The sequence below is a fragment of the Tympanuchus pallidicinctus genome, unplaced genomic scaffold (genome assembly GCF_026119805.1).
Source record: "Tympanuchus pallidicinctus isolate F22 unplaced genomic scaffold, pur_lepc_1.0 scaffold6, whole genome shotgun sequence".
Classification (NCBI taxonomy): Eukaryota; Metazoa; Chordata; class Aves; order Galliformes; family Phasianidae; genus Tympanuchus; species Tympanuchus pallidicinctus.
In genome coordinates this window covers 30,157,769-30,178,975 of record NW_026294780.1, presented here as the reverse complement: position 1 = coordinate 30,178,975, position 21,207 = coordinate 30,157,769, and the positions used below count along the sequence as shown (strand labels likewise).

Genomic DNA, 21,207 nt, shown 5'->3' with positions numbered 1-21,207 from the left:
AGGCACTAGAACGGGTTACCTAGTGATGTGGTTGATGCCTTGTCCGTGGAGATTTTAAAGGCAAGGCTGAATCAGGCCCTGAGCAGCCTAATCTAGCTGTGGTGTCCCTCCTCACTGCAGGGGGGTTAAACCAGATGGCCTTCAGAGGTCTCTTCCAACTCAAAGGATTCTATGATTATTTAGGATTTAAATAATTAAGCAATATGTAACTTTATAGACATATACAGATGCATATAAAGCCATGAAATGATTTACTCTTTTCAATCACAATATTAACTTTAAAAAATACAGAACTGTGAAGAAAATCTTTAAAATTTATGCAGTCAAGAATGCTGTCTCTGTACAGAGAAAGTGTCCCCTTAATTTAAATCAGCATGAAAAAAATGGCTAGTAGTAATGGTAAATATATAAAATATTTTATCACTAATGAATATACTTATTAATGTCCCCTCTTTTGATTGCTTTAGTATTCTCTATTAAACAAGCATGGAATCTAACACAGAAATAAGTCTGCAGACTAACTAGAGACTTCAAGAGTCTATTCTTCACTTCAGTTAAGTCCCTAAGTCTTAGATTCAATTCTGAAGTCCCCAAATTTTTGCAAGATCTCAATCCACAAGGATTGAGAACAACACCTCAATCAACATTTACCCATAATTTCATCTTTAAGTTACTTTCTTATAGTGTGAAATGTAAATTTGAGCTTCATCCAATATAATTTTACATAAAGCTGAGTGGTATCACGTGCCTTTTTCTTCCCTGACACATCCTGTCTTTCCTATGGCAAGGAATAACTCCAGCATTCACAAACCAATCTTTCATTCCATGACCAAGAGTCGTTACGGGAAATGAGTGCTACTCTTCCTTATTTCAAATCTGAGCATAATTTAAGTAAGAATGGGTGCATAGATCATGAATCTCAGACACTCCTGGGAATGTGCACAATACAAGACTATAGTCATTTGGGAAACTTCACAGGTACTGAAGAATTATGCCTAGCAAATATGCATGCTTCAGTGTTAAGTGGCAATTAAATTATCATGTCTTGATCTTGGATAAAGACATCCAAAGTAGAACGCAGGTAGCCTACAGACACAATTTAAAGATCTTTTAAAGACATAAATCTACATGACAATATCTTCTCCAGATAGTGCAGACTAGCTTGTTCCCTGCTTTCCTCCAACTTTAAGAGACTATTCTGTCTTGCCCAAGTTTTCCAGTGATACTTGAATGAAAATGATTCAAAAAAGAACAGAAATTGAAAAATTAAAATAATAATTTCTTTTGGGCTTAGTTGAACATATCATCCAAAAAAAGTTAAATAAGATGCATGAAAGAGTAAAAATTGCTTTTTGTTTACTAGGTAAATGAATATCATCAAATTTCCAACCTTCCAAAACACTTTTAAAAGCACTTTTTAAAGACTTTTAGAGCTATAATCCACACTTGCCTCCAAATAACATCATAGACAGGATCCAGACACACACCAGAACCTTGAAGGTCTTCTTGCTCAGAATCATTGAATGTTTTGCAACTGCCATCTACTTTGTTTATCAGAAGACACTTAAAAGGAGGAGGTTCTGATATTGAAGCTGGTACCAAACCTGGATCAGGGAGCAAAAGGAAAAAAAAGAAAAAAAGACTCTACTAATTGCATGTCATTTTCTGTGCACAAAGCATTGACACACATAGTAGTGAAGAAGAAACACTAGAAGAAACACTTCTAACAACAAAAAAATGAAACCACAGTAAGATTGCAAGAAAATCCATGAAGTACAAAAAAAATCCACAGATTTTTGTGCTCTTTTTTCTAATAAAATTAATTACTTAAAGGAGCTAGCATTACCATTTGCATTATATGTAGAAGGTAAAAATATTTTAATTCCCTTAATTCACTTTTTCAGCTTGTTACTTCTCTATTGTTTGCATGACTGAATATGATCTTTCTCCAAAAATTCTGTAATTGTAATAAAATATTCTAGGAGAGTTCTTGCCTATTATATGCCTGCTTGCAAATATCTCTGATGTAGCAAGCACATGAGAATTAATGAGAGCTTCATCAATCCGGAGGAAAGTCTGGTCTCCACTTGCTCCAATCCATGTTGCTTTGCGTCCATATTTAGAACCAATATTAGGCATAGGTGCTGGTTTCGCATTCCAGTAGGGCATATCCAGAATTGGTCTACCAAGCTGACCTTTCTATAGAGAGAATGCAAAAATTAGTACTTCATAGTGAGTCTCAAAGATGAACAAGTTAGACAGCTTCAGCACAAAAACTGTAAGCCATCTGGAAGAGAGAGTTTACTGAAAAAGTACCTTCAGAAAATGATGTCTACTCTAAGAAAACCTCTATACATTTAAACAGAAGTTTTTGACAAATGCTTTCCTCCCTTTTCAGTTAGGTTTTTCAATTATTTAATGAGAACATAATCAATTAAGACCAGAAGTTTTGTCCACTTTTTTAAAATTACGTGTTATTTTTGAAGAGAATGTACTATTTACCTAAGAAACATCAGAAATTTATCAAAGTCAAACAGAGAATGAAAAATAACTTCTGTTATGCTAAATGTATGTAATGCAGCTTGTAGTCATAGAATGGCTTGGGTTGGAATGATAAAGATCATCCAGCTCGAATCTTCCTGCTGTAGGCAAGGATGCCACAAACTAGATCAGGCTGCCAGGGCCCCATTCATTCTGGCCTTGAGCAAGGGATGGGGCACCCACAGCTCCTCTGAGCAACCTGTTCCAGCACCTCAACACTTTCTAATGAATATATATGCTTTGACACATATTACTCATGCTCTTTTTTCTGCTTATTTGCATGTCAAATGAATACAGTCTTAAATAGTATGTTCATTTTCAGTAAATATTTCTATAATAAAATGAATGTACTGATACTATTGTTGATCCTTCTAAGTAGCTGTACTTGTAAAGCCCAACTTTTTCATCTGTACATGTCTTATTTCTACTGATGCTTACCTTCAGTCATAACTAAAACCAAATTAATAAATAAAACATTGAAACAGAATTATTTTCAAAATTATTTCTTGAAAATCTCAGTATTGAAAAAAATTATATTTTGTTTTCATTTCTCTCAATTTTTGCCTATTTAGAAATTGTTTATCAATTTTTCACTTGAAACAGGCACTGTGTGCTATAAGAGAATACATCAAACTATACATAAGCAAAATTAGTGAAGATATTTACAAGTAATGGGCTTGAGCTTCTCTGACTTTATAAGGCTTTCAGTTAACTTTCAAGCACTGCAGCAGAAAGAGCAGACATAGAAAAAGTAGTCTAAATATGGCATCAAAGCTTGAGAAAACTTGTCCATCTTATGAAGCAACTCAATTTTAAATGCCAACAGTCTATAGAATATTAAAATATCAGTAATAACTTGCACCATGCTCTTCAAATCACATCAACATTAGAAGTCCCATTTTCAAGTATGAGACGTAAATTAAAAAACATGCAGCATCCATGAGTTGTTCTGTGTTTGCATTATAAGCAAAAAAATTTTGAAAGGTCTTTGAGCAATACATTGATCATAAGCTTATTTCCAAAAGTAAACATTATTATTTCCTTACTGAGAAACTTCCAAATGTGAAAACCTGGCCATCCATTAAGAGAATAGCTGTATGGTTGCTTCCAGCAGTAACTTGTGTACTAGGACCTGGTAATGCTTGCACCAAAGTAGGACATCCCCTATATCAAAATAAATTGATCTTGTTTCAATACATAATTACTCAACATTTAGTATATTAGTATTACTAGGATTTCACTAACTAAAATATATTCACTGTGTTTACACACCATATGGTACTAATATCAAGCAATAAATTACTTATTAAATGAACAGGATCTCAAAAAATGTATCAGATATTTGAGTCTATGCCCTCTTGATACAAGGAATCAGATCAGGTACCTTTTTCAATTAAACATAGGAATAAAAATAGTTAATCTATATTATTGTAGGATTACATTAATGCTACTGTGGTTACAGTAATATGCGCATACAAACATATAAAATATACAGCAATGAATTGTAGCATTAGGCAAATTCTGTAGTGAGGAGATGATATTGGTTAAGCACTTAACAAAACTGATTTATGAAGCAATCAAAGCCACATGTGGCTGGTACTCTAGTACAGTTATCAGAAGCAGTACTAATATAGCCCTCCTGAGGTAGACAATTACAAATCAAAGAGAAAGTCTACCCACCTCCAGCAACTTTTTAATGGAGAGTAAGTCATTAAAAAACTGCTCTTCATCAAATTCATAGACTTGAGAAAGAACAATCCTCTCCAAACTGTTTTGCAGAAGAAAGATCTGGACAAGTCTACTATTTATGCCTCTCAAATATGGACAGGTATAAGAAAATCAATTTCCCATTTCAATAAAATGAAGGGGAAAAAAAAATCACTAGTACAAGCAAGAAGCAAGAAAGAAAAATAGCAGTGATTACTCAGAATAGAAATAGAAGAAGACAAAAGAATGAATTATGAGATACAACTACAATTTTTATCTAAGCTACAATAAAACGGATTCAAAGGAGCCTGGAAGAACTGTATTAAAATCTGAGACCTATAATGAACGTCTATCTACAGTAGACATCAAAAGTATTTTAGACTTAGAATGAATGTGAATTTAACAAACAAGTGACTCTGGAACAACTCCCTGTTTGGGAATCTTGGCCCTAGAGAGCAGCAGTACTGTAGTAACTTACTTCTAAGCACACATTTTCCAAAGCTAGTTTAGCTAAAATAAGAACAGGTTGTCCTGTTCTGGAATAAAAAATCATCAGCTTAGCAACTGTTTAGCAGCTGTTGTGCAAGAAGATGGGTTATCTGTGTGTTTTTCTTTTGGCTAAGATGCAGGCAAAACCAAAGTAAAGAAAGGAGGAGGAAGGAGAGAAACTGAATTCTAAGAGAAAGGAAAATGTAGACACATGGAAATGCAGAAAGTGTGTGAAGAATGGATAATGACCTGAAAGAGAGAGAATGTACCTAGAAATAATTAATTCCTTTGTGGAAAACATCGCTTGCATTGAATGGAGATGAAGAAAATGAAAAGCAGCATAGAATTTGTTAGAGGATGCACAACACAACATTTATAAACTCAGAAGACTTTGTTGGCCTAAAACCACGAGAGTTTGGATGCCAATAATACAATAACAAATACAGGGAGCTAAGTTTAGCAGCAGTAATGACAAAACATTTTAAAATCTTTGAGAAAGCTCAAAAAGACACCAAACCAGAAAAAAAAATAATCTAATTAAAAACAAATATAAAAGCATTCTTGTTAGAAGGAAATTCCCGTGGAAGATTTTTTTAAACTTTCAAAAATGTGAATGCATTTTTTTCTCCCCTTATCATTGTAAAAGCTGTAGGTATATAACCATAAATGTGAACATGAAACATTCAAGAGCCAGAAGCTACAAGTTTCCTTCAGCTTTCTTGCAGTACAAACCCCATGACGACTTTAAGACTCTCAGAGGGTTATGGGTAGACTGTATGAGAGACATGAAAAATTTCAAGGAATAAGAGTTGCTTCTCACTCCAAGTGCATGTTTCTGTAAATCCTATTGTAGAGATGGCCAGAAAGGTTTTTGGCCTTCTAATTTCACAATGTCATATCTATTCCAATAATTAAATCCAATAATTTGCTTAGTTGCAGCAGAGCAAAAGTGAAGAAGCTATTAACATAGGCACATTTAGCATGTTATTTTTATATAGCCCTTCTATTAAGACAGCTCAGCTTTTGAAATGATGTATCTACAATGGAAATGATCAGGAAAATTCTAAGGCAATTAACTACATCAAAAATACAGTAAAACTGCAGAACATTAATAATTTTCTCTTCATAGAAGGAGGAAATACCTGGTAAAATACAGTAACTAGACTTAAGTCACTTACACAGAGTTTAGAATCTGTGATACAACTGAGTATTTTCCTATCCCATGGAAACTCAACAGAGAACATCTGCATGTAGACAATTAGGAGTGTGGGAGACCTTTGTCAAGAGTTTTGACAAGTAGGCTTTCTACATTTGAGAATTATTCTTCTCAGATGGTGATGAAAAATGTGGTTCTGGATACAATACAGGCAATGACACAGGCAAACTCAACTATATACACTGCAACCTGAGAGAGATCTCTTAGGGTAACATCAGATTGCTGAATGAAAAAACATCAGATACCCATACCTCAGGTAACTCAAGATTTCACAGAACACCCAAATACAATTCTAGCTACCCACACAGAAACCCTCCTCTGTCCTGAAGGGTAAGCATTTCTGGCAGCAGATTTGGTTCTGAAAATACATCCCACAGCAGCTGTTTGAACGATTGCTGTCCACGGTACTTGCCCAGCCAGAGCTGGCTGTGAAGTGCAATAGAGTTTCACTTCGGGTTGCTGACCGTGGTGCTGTAAATTCAGGTTCTCCGTGGGCTGTTACTGTGCAGTGTGTCAAAGGAAAACAGAAAAACTCAATTACAGGCAGAGTTGGACAGTGCAGGGGTAAGAAGGTGGAGATTTTTAGATTTTAGACATAACTGAATGTTAGTGGAAATATGTAAATAAGACCTGCACGCTACCACTGAAGCAAATTAATCAGACAAGGCACTTAGAAATAGAGCCTTATGCAACATGTTCTGAAAATATTAATAGGGCATAACCTTTACACTTTGTCTATAAACAGAACATAGACAGCAGTCTATGGAAGGTACGCTCAATTAAGTCTGCCTTTTTATTATTGACCCTTTGGAAACAAAGATATACGAGTACTGTCCTACTTCAGTGGTCTTATTACTGGAATTGTACTTCCATGTCATGTGCTTGTTAAAGTAGTGCTGAAATCAACAGCTGGAATAAGAAACGCAGGCAAAGTTTGAACAGTAAGCTTTAAGTCAGTGCTTCTTGAAAGAAGCAGAAACAAGAAACAACCCCTCTGCTTACCCAAATACAAGATGTACTATTGTTTTACCAAGAGTAGATATCGCAAAGTGTTTCTTGCTTCCATTGAGCTTCTATTCACCCACTTAGTAACTACTTCGAAGAGGGAATAAGAAGAGGCTATTAAATTCTTCATGGAGTGAATATCTCATCAACACCTACTGCTCAGATCTTTACAACAGAAAGTCTACTCAAATTAGTTTAATAACCCTAGTATGCTGATATGGAAAAAATAGTCTCCCAGGAACCAGATCATTTGCATCTGTAAGTGATCCATCTGTGAATGACGCAAGTTTTAGTTGGAGAAAAAAACCTAACACTACCTTGTGCATGCTGCTTACTCCTCCATACTATTTCTAGTAATAGTTCAGTAATTCAGCTGTAGTAATAAGTTTATTGAGAACCATGTCATGCTGCTCATCTGCTTGTTTTGTTGGCTTGTGAACATACAAAACTGTCTGAAATCTTTCTAGGGCATGTAATATGCCTCATTCTTACTGAAGTGGCAGGAAGAATTTGTAGTGTTTACCACAGCCTAAAGCAGGAGTTCAGAATCATCTTAATAAAGAGAAGGATATGTCTGGACACGTGTGCAGAATTCAAAACAGTTAAACATTTACAAGACTCACTACTTAATCTTTATGCTACAAATCAGAAGTTTCTGAAAGGATACGTCATCAGTTGCTGCCCAGAAACTTACATCATTACATTATCTGGTAATGAAGATGGCTGACTCAGATGAAAATGACAACTGCTGCAAGTGTCCTGTCAGTTCTTGTTTCTGGGGGCGCCATATATTAGCTAAGCTATCTATATTGTATGTCCTCATTTTTTTTTCCCTTTTTTTCCCTCTCCTGGAAACACAGTAGATGATCAGTTCTTTGATTCAGAAGACGATGGTCTTCCTGAGGTCAATACAGGCAATGTGACACACTGCATGACTGACATAACACTGACCTGGCTGGAGCTGGCCATCTGAGCACCAGTGCGTCCCAACTGAGGTGGAACTCTGCATAAGGATTCCCTGTTTCCTTTTCTGAATCCCTTACTGTGAGGACAGAGGAGTGATCTCTACTTAAAAGCTGGAAAAAGAAGTACATCAATGAGGAAATCATCATCTGAATGATGGTGCTAGACAGCAATATAGTACTTATAGCCAGTTCTCATGCATCGGACATATGCCTAGTTTCTTCAAGGCTTTTTTCAGACACTGTCTGGGATATCCTGTAGAATGATACAAAGCTCAGTGCCAAGCTGCTTATACCTTCTCAGCTTCTAGAAAAGGTCAGGTACTATCCTCTGACATAGGATGTTTCACATTCTCTTCTAGGATTTCATCTAGAAAAACATCCAGTTTCCATCTAGTTTCTGTCTAAATAAGCAGCAAATGTGATGTTTACTGCATGGAATTCTAACTAATAGGGCAGATAGTCCTGATATCCTCAAAAAAATCCAAGTGACTTCATCAGTCAGAAATGGGACATAATTATCAGTAGAAATGCCGCTTATTATTATATCTCTTTATCTTTAAAAGAGCATCTAACCTTATTCTAGTAATGACTTGAAGTGCGTACTTGAAGTAGCCTCAAGTATGCATGAATTTTCAGGAACTAAAAGGAGTATTTATTTGTGATATGGCTTTATCATAGTCAGAAACATAGACTGCATTCACCAATCCAGTGCAGACTGAGTAAGGGTAACAGTTTAAAGAATACCAATAGGCACAGCAACCAATGCAAAGTAATGTTTCCAGTAAACTTTCATCCTTCCTTCCCTCTCTACCTTTGTTTAGTGAATACAATTAAAATTTTAAGATGAAGATGATTTATCCAGAAACTTGACAAAAGAAATGATTAGGAAGTCTCAAAAGAGATTAGGAGGACAGATGTACAAGCAATTTCATCTCACTACTACAAGAGAAACAAGAGAACTGAAGACAGATCGTGGATGCTGCACTCTATATGCCTTTTTCATAAGGATACTAGGCATTACTGAACAGAAACAAATCCTCAGTGATTCCTGCTATTCAAAATCTCATCTACAGAATGCATGCACGCAAAGAACAACACTTCTGAATTTCTTTTTACAGTAGTAAACTGATTGTCAACTTGTGTGAGCAGATGAGATATTAAGGGTGAGAATTCAGCTTTCCATTATAGCCACCTGCATGTAGTTGTCTGTGCTGTCGCTGTAGTCAATGGAGATCAAGTCAATATATTTTACAGTTACTGAGCATATCTGAAGTAGATAAGCAGCATCTGGTTAGTCAAATAGCGCTCAGACTCTGTTGACTTCTTTTATTTCCACTGACCACAAAAACCCACCAGTCACTTTTGTGCTATAAGCATATACAAAATGCAACTGAAACTCATACATACAGACTTACTTTTGAAGATTAATTACAAACAAAAAGGAGTAACAAAAAGAATAATAAGTGAATTACTGCTAGTAAAGTAAGAGAAGCATATTAATCTAAGTTTACAATATTTTCCGGACATAATGAAACCTTAAAGATATTTCAATGTAATTCTCTCTTGTATGCACAGAGATTCAAACAGAAAGAAGCATTTTAAACCCAATTATCAAAGCTACGCATACAAGTTTTCATGTATTAAACAAATTACCTGCACAGAACAACAGTATGGTTACTACTAACAGTCTATCTACCCAGAAAGTTTATGGAGAATAAATGCAAAATGAGAGTTCACACACCTAATTTGGACAATATATGAGTTTTCCCACTTCCTAGCTAGAGAGTAACAGAAAAATTTAGCCACTCTTTAAACAGTAGCACAGCAATATGCAATCTTGTCTTGTAATCATCAGCTTACCTGGAATTAACATCACCATGTCCAAGTTGCCCATGCTGTCCATATCCAAATGTGTAAACATCACCATTCTCCATCAGAATCACTGAAAACAAACAAACAAAAACACCAGTATTTTTCAGAGATATCCACGCTAACATGCATCAATGCCAGTTAGTCTTTCTGAGCAGCACAGTTAACAATCCCTACTAAACAGGATCTTCCACAATCCACCACAGCTAGTATCACTACAGAAGTATGCAGATGTGCCATGCAGATGTTATAAAATGGCTTAAAAATTTCTATATTCCTTAAAAGCTTATATAAAATTCTATGTACGATATTCCTAGTCTCTCGCACTGTCGGAGGACAGCGTATTAGGCTAGAAAATAATACTGCAACCTTTTTCAACACCTCCATGTATATCCTCATTGAACATTAAATAGAAAGTAGTGAAAACATGTATCAGAATGTTAAAAACAAAAACAAAAACAAAAAAAAAACACCACAAAACCCCATAAATTTATTTATTTTTACCTGAATGGTGAAATCCACAACTGACTTGTACAGCTCGCAGCTCACAGTCAAAGCGAACAGCCCCTGGTGGATAGGTTGTAATTTTGCTTGCATCCTTCTCACCTCTTTCTCCACTTCCGTCTATAAACAAAACTCGTAATTATATCCTGTGTCTTCTAAAAACGTTATGTTAGAAGAAAGAATGAGAATAGTAAGCAACCACCCCCGCCATTTGTAAGATATGAGAGGAACTCACAGAATATTGAAAGAAACAGCTCAAGACAAAGGATCAAAGTAGATGTGAAAGATTACAGAAACTCTACTCCTAAACAATCTGCTGCATCAAAGTTACACACATAAAAGGAAAATAACACATCCTCTAAAGCAAAAACTTCCAAAGAGCAGACAAGAACAATGAGCAAAACAGGACACTGAAATAACTTCAGAATTTTTGCTTAATAACCATCACTTTTGTTATTCAAGGAAATAATATTATCAATTACACAGAAAGCACTGTAACTGACCATGGTAAGTATAGCCTGGTCTCATTTATTCAGTATTTGTTAACAATTTTACTTAACTCCAACCTGGCCATATAGCCCTTGTTTTACATAACTAACTCTCTGATACTATGTGATGAGTATGCCTAACAACACTGACATACCCACTACTACTATGTCTGACGCATTTCTAGACATACTGTGGTTTCTTTCATAAAGAATGAAGTGTGCTATTGGTTCCTATAGTCAAACAGTCTTGCATCAGATAAAAGTACAGAAGTGACAAATAATTGGTTTGTTTACAAGCATCTTGAAAGCCACTCTCCTTCAGAAAACAATATAGAAGTCTGCTAACAATTAGACACAGGGTCACAAAGGAAACTGGTTTCATAGTACTAGCAGAAAAAAAAACAACATGACAGAAAGCACGTTCATCACCATTAAAACATCAATATCTGCAAAAAAAGCTGGCAATAAAAACTCTAAAGAAAGTGCATTTTCATATTGAAAAATATCATATGACTACAGTATACATGCACACATTACCCAAATGAGCAAGTAAACACCTGTAACTACTATTCTTTTGCAAAATCCTTTTAAATTAAAAAAGTTTCTCTAGAAAGAGGAGAAAAATGGATGAACATGTACAATAACTACAGCCAAGAGATTCTACTATTGATTCTGTGGTAAATTCTGACCAGCTACTGCTTCATTAAAAATTTTGATATAGGGAAACAAATGTTGCTAAAAGCATTCAAGGTGCAGTTAATTTGTAATTCCCAAACTGTTTCCTAAAGAATTATTAGTGGAAATGCGAACAATGAGCACTACACTACTTAAAAACTTGCCATATTTTACTTAAAATATAACCCAGTTTATATATATATTGCCAATGATTCATCCAAAGTAATTTCAGCATATTAAAAAAAAAAGTTTTAACAAATCCTACTATTCTTAAAAAGAAAAAAGAAGTCATGACTGTGCACAGAAGTTCCACATATTTTGCATCTGCAAAGAAACTGCACACACAGGTATTAAGTAATACTTTTAAGGAATTAGCTCTCATAGAGTAGTAGTAACTTTTTATGCCTATTTTTGTATTAAACGCTATATGCCTATAAATCCACGGACGATTCTAAGGGCTAATACTGCCACCAGAAAAATGTGTTCAGTAAGCAACCTACTTACTGCCTCCTCATTTCACACCACGTTTTCAAACAGGAACAGTGCAAAGTGAAAAGTTCTTGGAGTTTATCTGTGGCACCTTCTCTCTCCTCCTGCTATCGCTGATGACAATAATAACTATAAGCTCCTGTGCAAATGCACTTGAACAGTCATTTGCCAGGAATGCACACAGCCAATAAGCATGTGATGGGACAGCATGTGCTTCCTTCAATGAAACTAGCTAGACACACTGCATGTTTCCTATAACATGTTAGTATTAAATACTGTTGTGCAAGATTTAGAGAAAATAACATATTTTGTATCTCCTTATCAAAGAAATACATTTATTTTAAAGGATAAAGATACACTGAGTAGGCATTTTTGAGTTCCAAAGGAGAATCTTCTTCACTATGAAACTTACTCAGAAGTTCTTTTGGCTAATATTACTATTACAAAAAAAAAAAAAAAAAAAGCATAACCTCCCAGTGTATTTCGGGAATTAAGAAAAGTCATCCCTCTCAGAAGGGTAAAAAAATAATAATCAAGTCCACTGAATTCCTGATTGGTAGCTACAGAGGTTGAGTGAAAACTAGTATGTAGAATCTCAAGTGCATGACATTTCTAAAACTGTGTTAATAAACTTGCACTCTAATTACAAATTAAATAAAAATTCCATTCTGAATTTTTGCACCACTACTGGCACGAATTTTGTTAGGTGTTTTTCTCCAGTAAGTGTTCAAACTACTACATCCTTATCCCTAAACTGTTAAAAAATAAATTACAGTGAAATTTTCTTCAACAATTTTGTATCAGCGTTTACAAAATCATTTATACATAATTTTTTTCCATCCACAGAAGTTCAGCTCCTTCTAGCTCTACCCTTTTGACAGTATTTGTTTTTGTTTTCATATGTCTTTAGAATTGTGTATATGTATATACATTCAAATTTCTAAATATTTTTATTTATTTATCACTGCTCCCAAATACAGGGAAAAAAAGGAGAATTTGCTACAAACCTCAACTGACTCGAGAAACTCACTTCAACTTCCACCCAACATACAGACTTCTGAAAACTGTAATTTATCTTTGTTACTTAAGATTCCCAAAGATGAAGTCTCAAGAGTCCGGAGAGACAGAGTGGGAAGTATTGTGGTTTAACCACAGCACTCGGAGCCACACAATGATTTGCTCACCCCATCCCTACTGGAAAGGGATAAGGGAAAGAACTGAAAACAAAACAGAACTTGTGGGTTGAGATAAAAACTATTTACTATGACAGAAGAGGAAGAAGGAACTGCCTGCCACCAGATGCTCTGCCAGCAACGCACCATCTCACCCCCTGTTTATGACATCCAGTCAATCCTCGAGCAGCAGACAGCTCAGGCCAACAGCCCACATCTTTACAGCCTTTCACATGGTGTCAGTGGTATGGAACAACCCTTGGACTAACTCATCCACCTGTTCTGGCTCCACCCCATCCCCTGCCCTGTGCCATCTCAGCAGCAGCCCTTCCCTGCCAACTGGCCCAGCCTGGCTCAGTGCACCCATCACTCAGCAATAACTAAACATCAGTGAGCTATCAGTACTGTTTCAGCTGAAACAAGGACAAGAAGTCACTACCTTGTTGAAAAATGAGAATGAAGGACAAGCAGATTCTTAGTTTCAAAGTATTCCATGATTACCAAAGAATACGGAATCTACTCCTTCCAGCTGAATTAGTGATGGAGATGCAGAAATAGATCAGAAAGTTTATGATGATGCTTAATATACAGTTTTGGTAATAAGAAAAATTTTGATACAAATACTCCAAAAATGTGAAATGAGTAGATGGCAATGGCAAGTTTTCCATAAAATAAGTGAATTCATGATGAATCACAGAATCATAGAATAGCTTGAATTGGAAGGGACCTCAAGGATCATCAAGTTCAAACACCCCTGCCACAGGCAGGGCCACCAACCTCCAGATCTAGTACTAGATCAGGCTGTCTAGGGTCCCATCCAACCTTGAACACCTCCAGAGATGGGGCATCCACAGCCTCTCATGGCAGCCCTTCCCAGCACCTCACCACTCTCTCTGAATAACTTCCCCCTGACATCCAATCTAAACCTTCACTCCTTCATCTTAAAATCATTCCTACTGGTCTTATCACTATCTACCTGAGTAAAAAGTTGATTTCTCCCCTTTTTATAATCTCCTTTTAAATACTGGAAAGCTGGAATGAGGTCTCACAGTCCTTCTCTTCTCAGGGCTGAACAAGCCCAGCTCCATCGGCCTGTCTTTGTGGGGAAGTGCTCCAAATCTCTGATCATCCTCATGGCCCTCCTCTAGACTTTCTCCAACAACTCTACATCTTTTGTGTACTGGGGGCTCCAGACTTGGACACAGTACTCCAGATGGGGCCTCACAAGGGCAGAGTAGAGAGGGATAATCACCTCCCTGCTCCTGCTGTCCATCTCTCTTCTAATGGAGCCCAGGATATCATTTGGCCTTCCAAGCTGCAAGAGCACACTGCTGGTTCATGTTCAGTTTTTCACCCACCAGGGCCCACAGGTACTTCTCCACAGGACAATGAAACTATTTGAATTGTTAAGAGAGCATTTCAAAAGAGTTCCCCAAAGAAAAGCCATTTAAATTTGGTAATATACCAATGTACAAGATCCAAATTAGGCCACAATTGTCAGCTCTGAAGCAGCTGTTCACGTTCAATTTTAAATAAATATCATTAAGGAAAAGTTCTACAGCTGCAGACTGGGAGGCAGGTATAGGCAATTTTAGTACTGTGCTCTTCAGTACCATCAGTTGAAATGATTTTTCTCAGTCAGAAAATCTTTAAGGTCTGGTTGAAGTGAATTGTAGCAAGACCACTTTAAAAGAAATGTCTGAAATTAAAATGCTGGCTTGGAAAATATCACATTCAAAAGTAAGATGAAAGAACATAACTGATTTCAATGTCATAATGTCCTTTTCCTAAAATTAACATCTCTGGCTCAGATTGCTTGAGATTACTGATTTTATCTTGTGTATACTAAGAGAAGCAAATGAGGAATGTCTTTTAAGATGTGGTATGTCTCTTCTGCTTTTAGTGATTCCATCATTTTGATAGCAACTTCACAAATTTTTCATTTTCCCTTGAAAGGTCCTCTAGAAGTCAGGGGAGATTTCTAGTTTATAGTGGAATTTATGCTCTTCTTTAGGGGAGCCATCTTCCGAAAGCTCTCAATGTTCACTTGTAAAGACATTACATGAGACAAATCTCCCTTACCTGTTTAGCATGAAGTAGAAAGAACTAAGTGGTCAATTCTATGGAGCATGCCTGTCAGAAGGTTTCATTACAATACAGGCCTTTGCACTGTGCTAGCAAGCTCCCAAGAAATAATGCCAACCTCAAATTGAGACTAATGCACAAACCTCTAATAAGGATATATGTGAGATATATACCCAGAGCTAAAGGGAGCTCCAAGTAATAAAATATACCATAAAAGAACAGACATTGGTAGAACAAATATACTCTGCTATGCACTACCCTGTAGAGTCAAGGTTTTGCAAACAGTACAACTAGTACCTACTTCAGTGGTTATTACATAACTGTCACTGACAGCAGGTTCTGTGTGTTTTGTCTTTCAGCATGAAATTTCTATCAGCGGGATTAAGATTGGTATTTTTAAATTAGGGTAAAGTAATTGATGTTCAGATTGTATATAGTAGACTGAAAAGATGCAAAAACAAAGGATCAAATTCTGCTTTCATTTCCCTAAAATAGACTTGAGATAATTTACTGAACTGGTACCTTCGTAATTAGATAGACCACATTCACGCACTGTCATATCCAGAAAGGCTTCAAACTGTCATACAAATTATTTGCATATGTGCAAACAACTACTTTCCATTAATTCAACTGAAAAGTCATTCTAACAATTTAGCTGTTCTTTAAAAAAAAAAAAAAAAAAAAAAAATTGAAACATTCTAGACCCCCACCATTTTAGAACTTCCTGTTTAAGATCCCATCTGTAATCTAGACTTTAAGTATATATTCTTTGTCTATAAATACACATGCATTTACATATAGATACAGATACATGCAGACACTTGAATACAGTCCATGTTCCAAAATTATTTTTAATGAGTTGGCCTTCCAGACAAATGCAAGTGCCATTAATGCCAAAACCATCTCCTTACTTAAATTCTGAAAAAAGTGCAATTTCAAATATCTTGTTTCGTTAAAAAAAGTCTTGTTAATAGATGGCTTACCAATGAAAAACTTTAGGCTAGAATTAAAAACTCAAGTTGATAGGTTACAGGAATCACCCCAGTTATATCGCACAAGTTCAAAAACAAAAAGAAAAAACACCAACCACAGTGCAAATGTGACAGTTGAGACACAGGAAGGTGTTAAAGTTTCCTACAGTAAACTTTAAGAACTTTAGGAATGAGATAGCTTCAGAAATGAGAGAAGACCCAGAAAAACAACACATTTTTCAGTAAAAAAATAGAAAAAGCAAAGGAAAACAAAGATGATGCAGACTACCAAACATTTACAATTTTTAAAAAAAGTCAACATACAAATGTGTTCTCTTTCTCCTCAGGTAACAAAATACTAACAAGAAGAAAGGCAGAAGCCATATTTTGCATTTCTTTGAGAAGAGAGATTGAGTGCATGGAAGAGGTAAGGTGGGAGTATCAGCTTTTTCCACCCTCGCCAATAAGGAAGACCAAATACCTTTATGCTTGTCCCGCTTAGGCTTTAGCTGTGCTGGATGGGGTCTGATTCTGGCTAGAGCCTGTTCTCGATGGTTCATAAAAATAGGACCAGGAAATACAAGGGGGCCTGAGGAGAAACATTTTGCACATGCATAGGAAAGCTCACAAAATGAAAACAGTGTGTTAAACAAAACTCAAATTAAAATCAATAGAAAAAAATATATAATAAATTTGTTTATCTAAATTCAGAAGGAAGTGATTATTTCTTGACAATAAAATCAGGATATTATTGAAAGAAACAATGAATATCCCACAGTGACAGCTTAACCGGAATTTGTAAGTATGCAAATGTACTCCAAGTAATGGAAAGGCAGACTCATTTTGATAATAAATACACACTGCTGTCTTTAATAAGTTAGAAGATTAATTATCATGACTTACATTCCAAAATATTACTGTTAAAACTGCTAATTTAGAATAACACCATATCAATGCTAAATTTAAAATAAACAGCATAACCATATAAATATTCATCATTATCATGCTTACATTTCAGTTATTATCACAAAGGAAATGGCAATCCAAAAATAAGTGTTATATGAACAAAATAATTCAAATCATACGATTTTTTCTAATCTTCTATCTATTTTGTAATCCATTTAATTTATTCTTCGAAAGTTTCCCGTCTACATAAAGGTCTCACCTTCAAGAGAAGATTCACATTTGAAGAAAGCAGTAATGTATTTATTTAATATTTCCTCAAATTTAAAAATCTAGATGTAAGTACTGCTGAAGATGATTCTGTGTGCATCACAGAAAAGCAATTTGTTGCTTCAATTTCTATTTTCTGGTATAATTAAAAGGTTAAATTAATCTGCCATCAGGAATTTCTTTGGAAGCATCTCCTACTTCTTGTACTCTGACAGTCAGTGGAAATGATGAATCATGAGCAACTAATACACCTGCCACTATTCCACAAGACTCCAAACCCAGTCCTTAAAAAGACTTTTAAAAGAAAAACAAAACAAAACAAAAACCCAAATCCCAAATCATGCTTTGTGGCACGTTTTGAATGGCTCATGTGAAACTCCAAAAAATTAATGCACTTTCTTCTTCCCCAAGATTATCAATACTCTATTTTCTGAGCTAATCTTTATTGACAAATTAATTTAGGCTAACTTTCCATTAATGCTCATTATCTCATGTTTCCTGCTGTTCACTTTAATCCATCAGATCTATAAGTGTCTTAAAAATCAACCACTGCCTTTCCTCCTAGCTTTAAGTTTCCTACAAGTGCTAGCTAACATAATGGCCAAAAATCTCAATAGTTGTGTATGTTTTTACATACAGCATAGATTTTTGTTTAAATTCTACCATGCTTACCTGGAGTCTCTTCATTCTAGTTCAACCACAATAGGTTCACTTGTTAATTAAGAACTAACTTCTGATGACCAAGGATCATCATTTGATTTATCATCATCAAGCAGATTCTTCCTCTAGTTGTCTTGCTTTTTTTTACTGTTTTTCACAGTCTCCTCTCAGTCAGAGCTTCTGCTTAACAGATGCATAATACTACCCCATATTATCGGTGAACATTTTTTGTAAAGATTACCATCTGCTAGGTCACTTGCTGTGCTTAGCATCTCACTTCCTGCTTAGGTTCACACAAAAATGTTATTTTTCTTCTTTCCAAGTTGGAGGGGAGATGTAGATGTGGAAAAAAGTCAGTGAAGGGGAAAAAGAAATGACCGGTGGGTTACGAAAGCTAGGAAAGTTTGGAGGACAAAAGATATACAGTTGAACTTGATGAATAGCAGGAGAAACTAGACTGGAGTTTTAAAATGATGGCAATGGAAGACTGGGAGTTGCTTACTACTCAGTTTCCAATGAAATGAAAAGCTAATGAAATAGAGAATGGATCTAATAGGATAATAAAAGTGAAACTCAGATTAGAAAACATTTGTGAAAAAAAAATATATATATATATATATATATATATACATATATATTCAAGAAATGGAAAGAGGGCAGGCTGAAGCATTTATGTCCAAGATCTCTGTGGAAAATCAAACAGACAATGTGATCTCCAGTTAATCTAGGTGAAAAATTCCACAGTACCAGAAAACACCTGTATAGCCCAGGGGACAAGATGCAGCCCTGAAGGCAATCTTTGGCACTGTGGTGTTAAGAGCAAATACGGCATAAAAAGAGAGAATTATAGCAGGTCAGAAGGAATTGAAGTATGCTAGGGTGAGTAAAGGAATTATAGGAAATGTGGGAGACAGAAAATATTGGGGATGCATTAAATAATGGCAACTCCAGCATACAGCTACCACACTGTTGCTTACAGTTGCCAAACCATGATCCCCTAGTCAATATGGCTCTGTAACAGTGCCTGATCTTCTGACCAAAGCAGAATTTATCTTTGCTTCTGGATATTTCTATATCCTACAATTCCAATCAGTTAGTTGAAGAACTCAAGTTTAAAATAAAGTTAAATGTAGTATTTCTTCATTTCTTAATAATTTGTATCAAACCCATGTAAGAAAATGTTAGATCTGTGACCTGTGAATGAGAATATAATAGGAAACACCTACATATTGATTACATTATGAAGCCTGCATGTTCAGTCATGTACTGTGAAGGACATCCACTCCAAACTATTATAGGAAACAAACCACAAGAACTATTTACAAAGATCTTATCTGCTCTCTACTTACAAACAAGGTTATCTGTATAAAGAGAGCAAAGTTTAGGTGTTATTAACTACTCTGGTGTAACATTGCAGCCATATATCAGATGCTTCCTTTATTTTGTTAAAAGAACAGTACTGAAAAATTCTTCTAGAAGTCTCTAATGTAGATCTACAAGAGAAATAACCTATTAGTCAGTTATATTTAGTAGCTCAGGTTACAAACATAAGAGGAGTCACTAGCAGACCACAGTGCTGCTATTTTAAATCAGTTGCTTTATGATGTAAATGATATTCACTTTCTCCTTTTAATTTTTATATAAAGTTTTTCTACAGCTGTCAAATCAAACATCCCGAACTAGAAACATCAAGATTAGCTCTAAACATCAAGATTAGCTCTTTTTTTTTTTTTTTTTTTTTTTTTTTCCCCCCCAACCATGTGTTCTACAGGATTCCAGGCCTTTCAAGATGATCTTTGCCTGGCAGTAGATTAAGTTCATACATATGTATATGTGGTTCTGCATTCTAGTCCATCTTAGCACTTAGGCAGAACTTCCACAGAGTTTTCTGTTTGAATTCTGTCTTAAGCATATTTGATTTATTTTAGTATCTCTCCCTGCACAACTGCTCTTTGGCTGGCTGTGGTTAAAAAAGACTGAAATCAATGATTTCAAATGGCCATATGATGAAGATCAATGCACTGAATGTAGCAGGTTACCTGAAAACACAATACAAAATTATGTGATCAGAAGTTACATCAGAAAGTACTGCTTTATACAAGCAGTAAAAATTAAGGCTGTGCAAGCAATCTCTATTCTACTGTTCCCTAACTCATCAGTGTTTGATTTCACAGTTTATGTTCTTTCAAACACAGTAGCTCTTCTGTGCATAGTTAGTAAATGAGGGTACTTTCCACTGTAAAACTCTATTTTTGGCTGCTTGAATACTTGTAAGAAAAGAAACCAAACAGATAATTAAAAAATATATGGAGAAAAATTCTTAATATAGAAAAAAAACAGCTCAACAGTAGGCAAGCTTAAAAGGTGATCAAAAACCAAAACAGACTACATGCTTTATGGTTAAAACAAACAAACAAACAAACAAAAAAAACAATAACAACAAAAAACCAACTAAACAAAAAAACAAACATGACACCTTAATATTCCTAACAAGGCAGGGATAACTGATTAAGGTGCACATTTCTTTTACATTTCTTTTCAGATAAGTAGCACCTCCCTGCAGAAATAGTCATGTACAATGACAGCATGATGCAGACACTAAGGTTAATTTTTGTTTTACTGCCCACTGCTAAGCTTGCTTCTTTTGTTCAAAACACTGAAAGTAACATCAGATTACATTTTTCTTCCTGTGTTCTTAAAGAACTTTTCTACTGATAATTTATAAATAAAACTGATGGGAAAGAAAAATCATTAGAACTTTTTGAAGGGAAAAAGATACGCAGACAAGCCAATACGAGTGCACAGGACAATTTGACAAGTGGTAAAGCTTAAACAGAAGTTGTATTAATAATATTAATTTAGGCACTTTCTCTCTTCTGAACACTTCATCATTTACATATTGTTAAACAAACATGAAAGATGCATTTCTATATATATACACATAAGTTAAACTAAAACACTGGACATGAAACAATGTTCTAATAAAGTCTGAAGCAAATCTGAGTTCTAAAACTGTATTTATAAAGTAGAAATATTTATATTTTGTCTTTATTAGTATTCAACATCCCTTTCAGATAGAAGTCACCAACTCAAGTATACTAATGTAATTTTCATATGTAAATTTCGTGTTTTCTGTTAATTGAGGACAAACATACACAACTTCCTCTTGAAAGCTTTCTTAAAAACAAAGTCATCAAT

At 35.3% G+C, this 21,207-nt stretch overlaps 1 protein-coding gene across 16 annotated transcripts in view; it reads right to left on the bottom strand.

Moving 5' to 3' along the window:
- The window catches only part of MYCBP2 (MYC binding protein 2), a 210,416-nt gene that overhangs the window by 119,468 nt on the left and 69,741 nt on the right, over positions 1-21,207 (bottom strand). For 15 of the 16 annotated variants that reach the window (XM_052705771.1, XM_052705772.1, XM_052705773.1 and 12 more), the window contains exons 18-23: positions 16,658-16,765; positions 10,297-10,416; positions 9,784-9,865; positions 3,588-3,705; positions 1,995-2,199; positions 1,451-1,604 (exon numbers count right to left, since the gene is read on the bottom strand). In XM_052705771.1, the coding sequence (XP_052561731.1) occupies positions 1,451-1,604; positions 1,995-2,199; positions 3,588-3,705; positions 9,784-9,865; positions 10,297-10,416; positions 16,658-16,765 (787 nt within the window). The remainder of the gene's footprint in view (positions 1-1,450; positions 1,605-1,994; positions 2,200-3,587; positions 3,706-9,783; positions 9,866-10,296; positions 10,417-16,657; positions 16,766-21,207) is intronic. The other variant, XM_052705777.1, reaches the window with a different exon arrangement.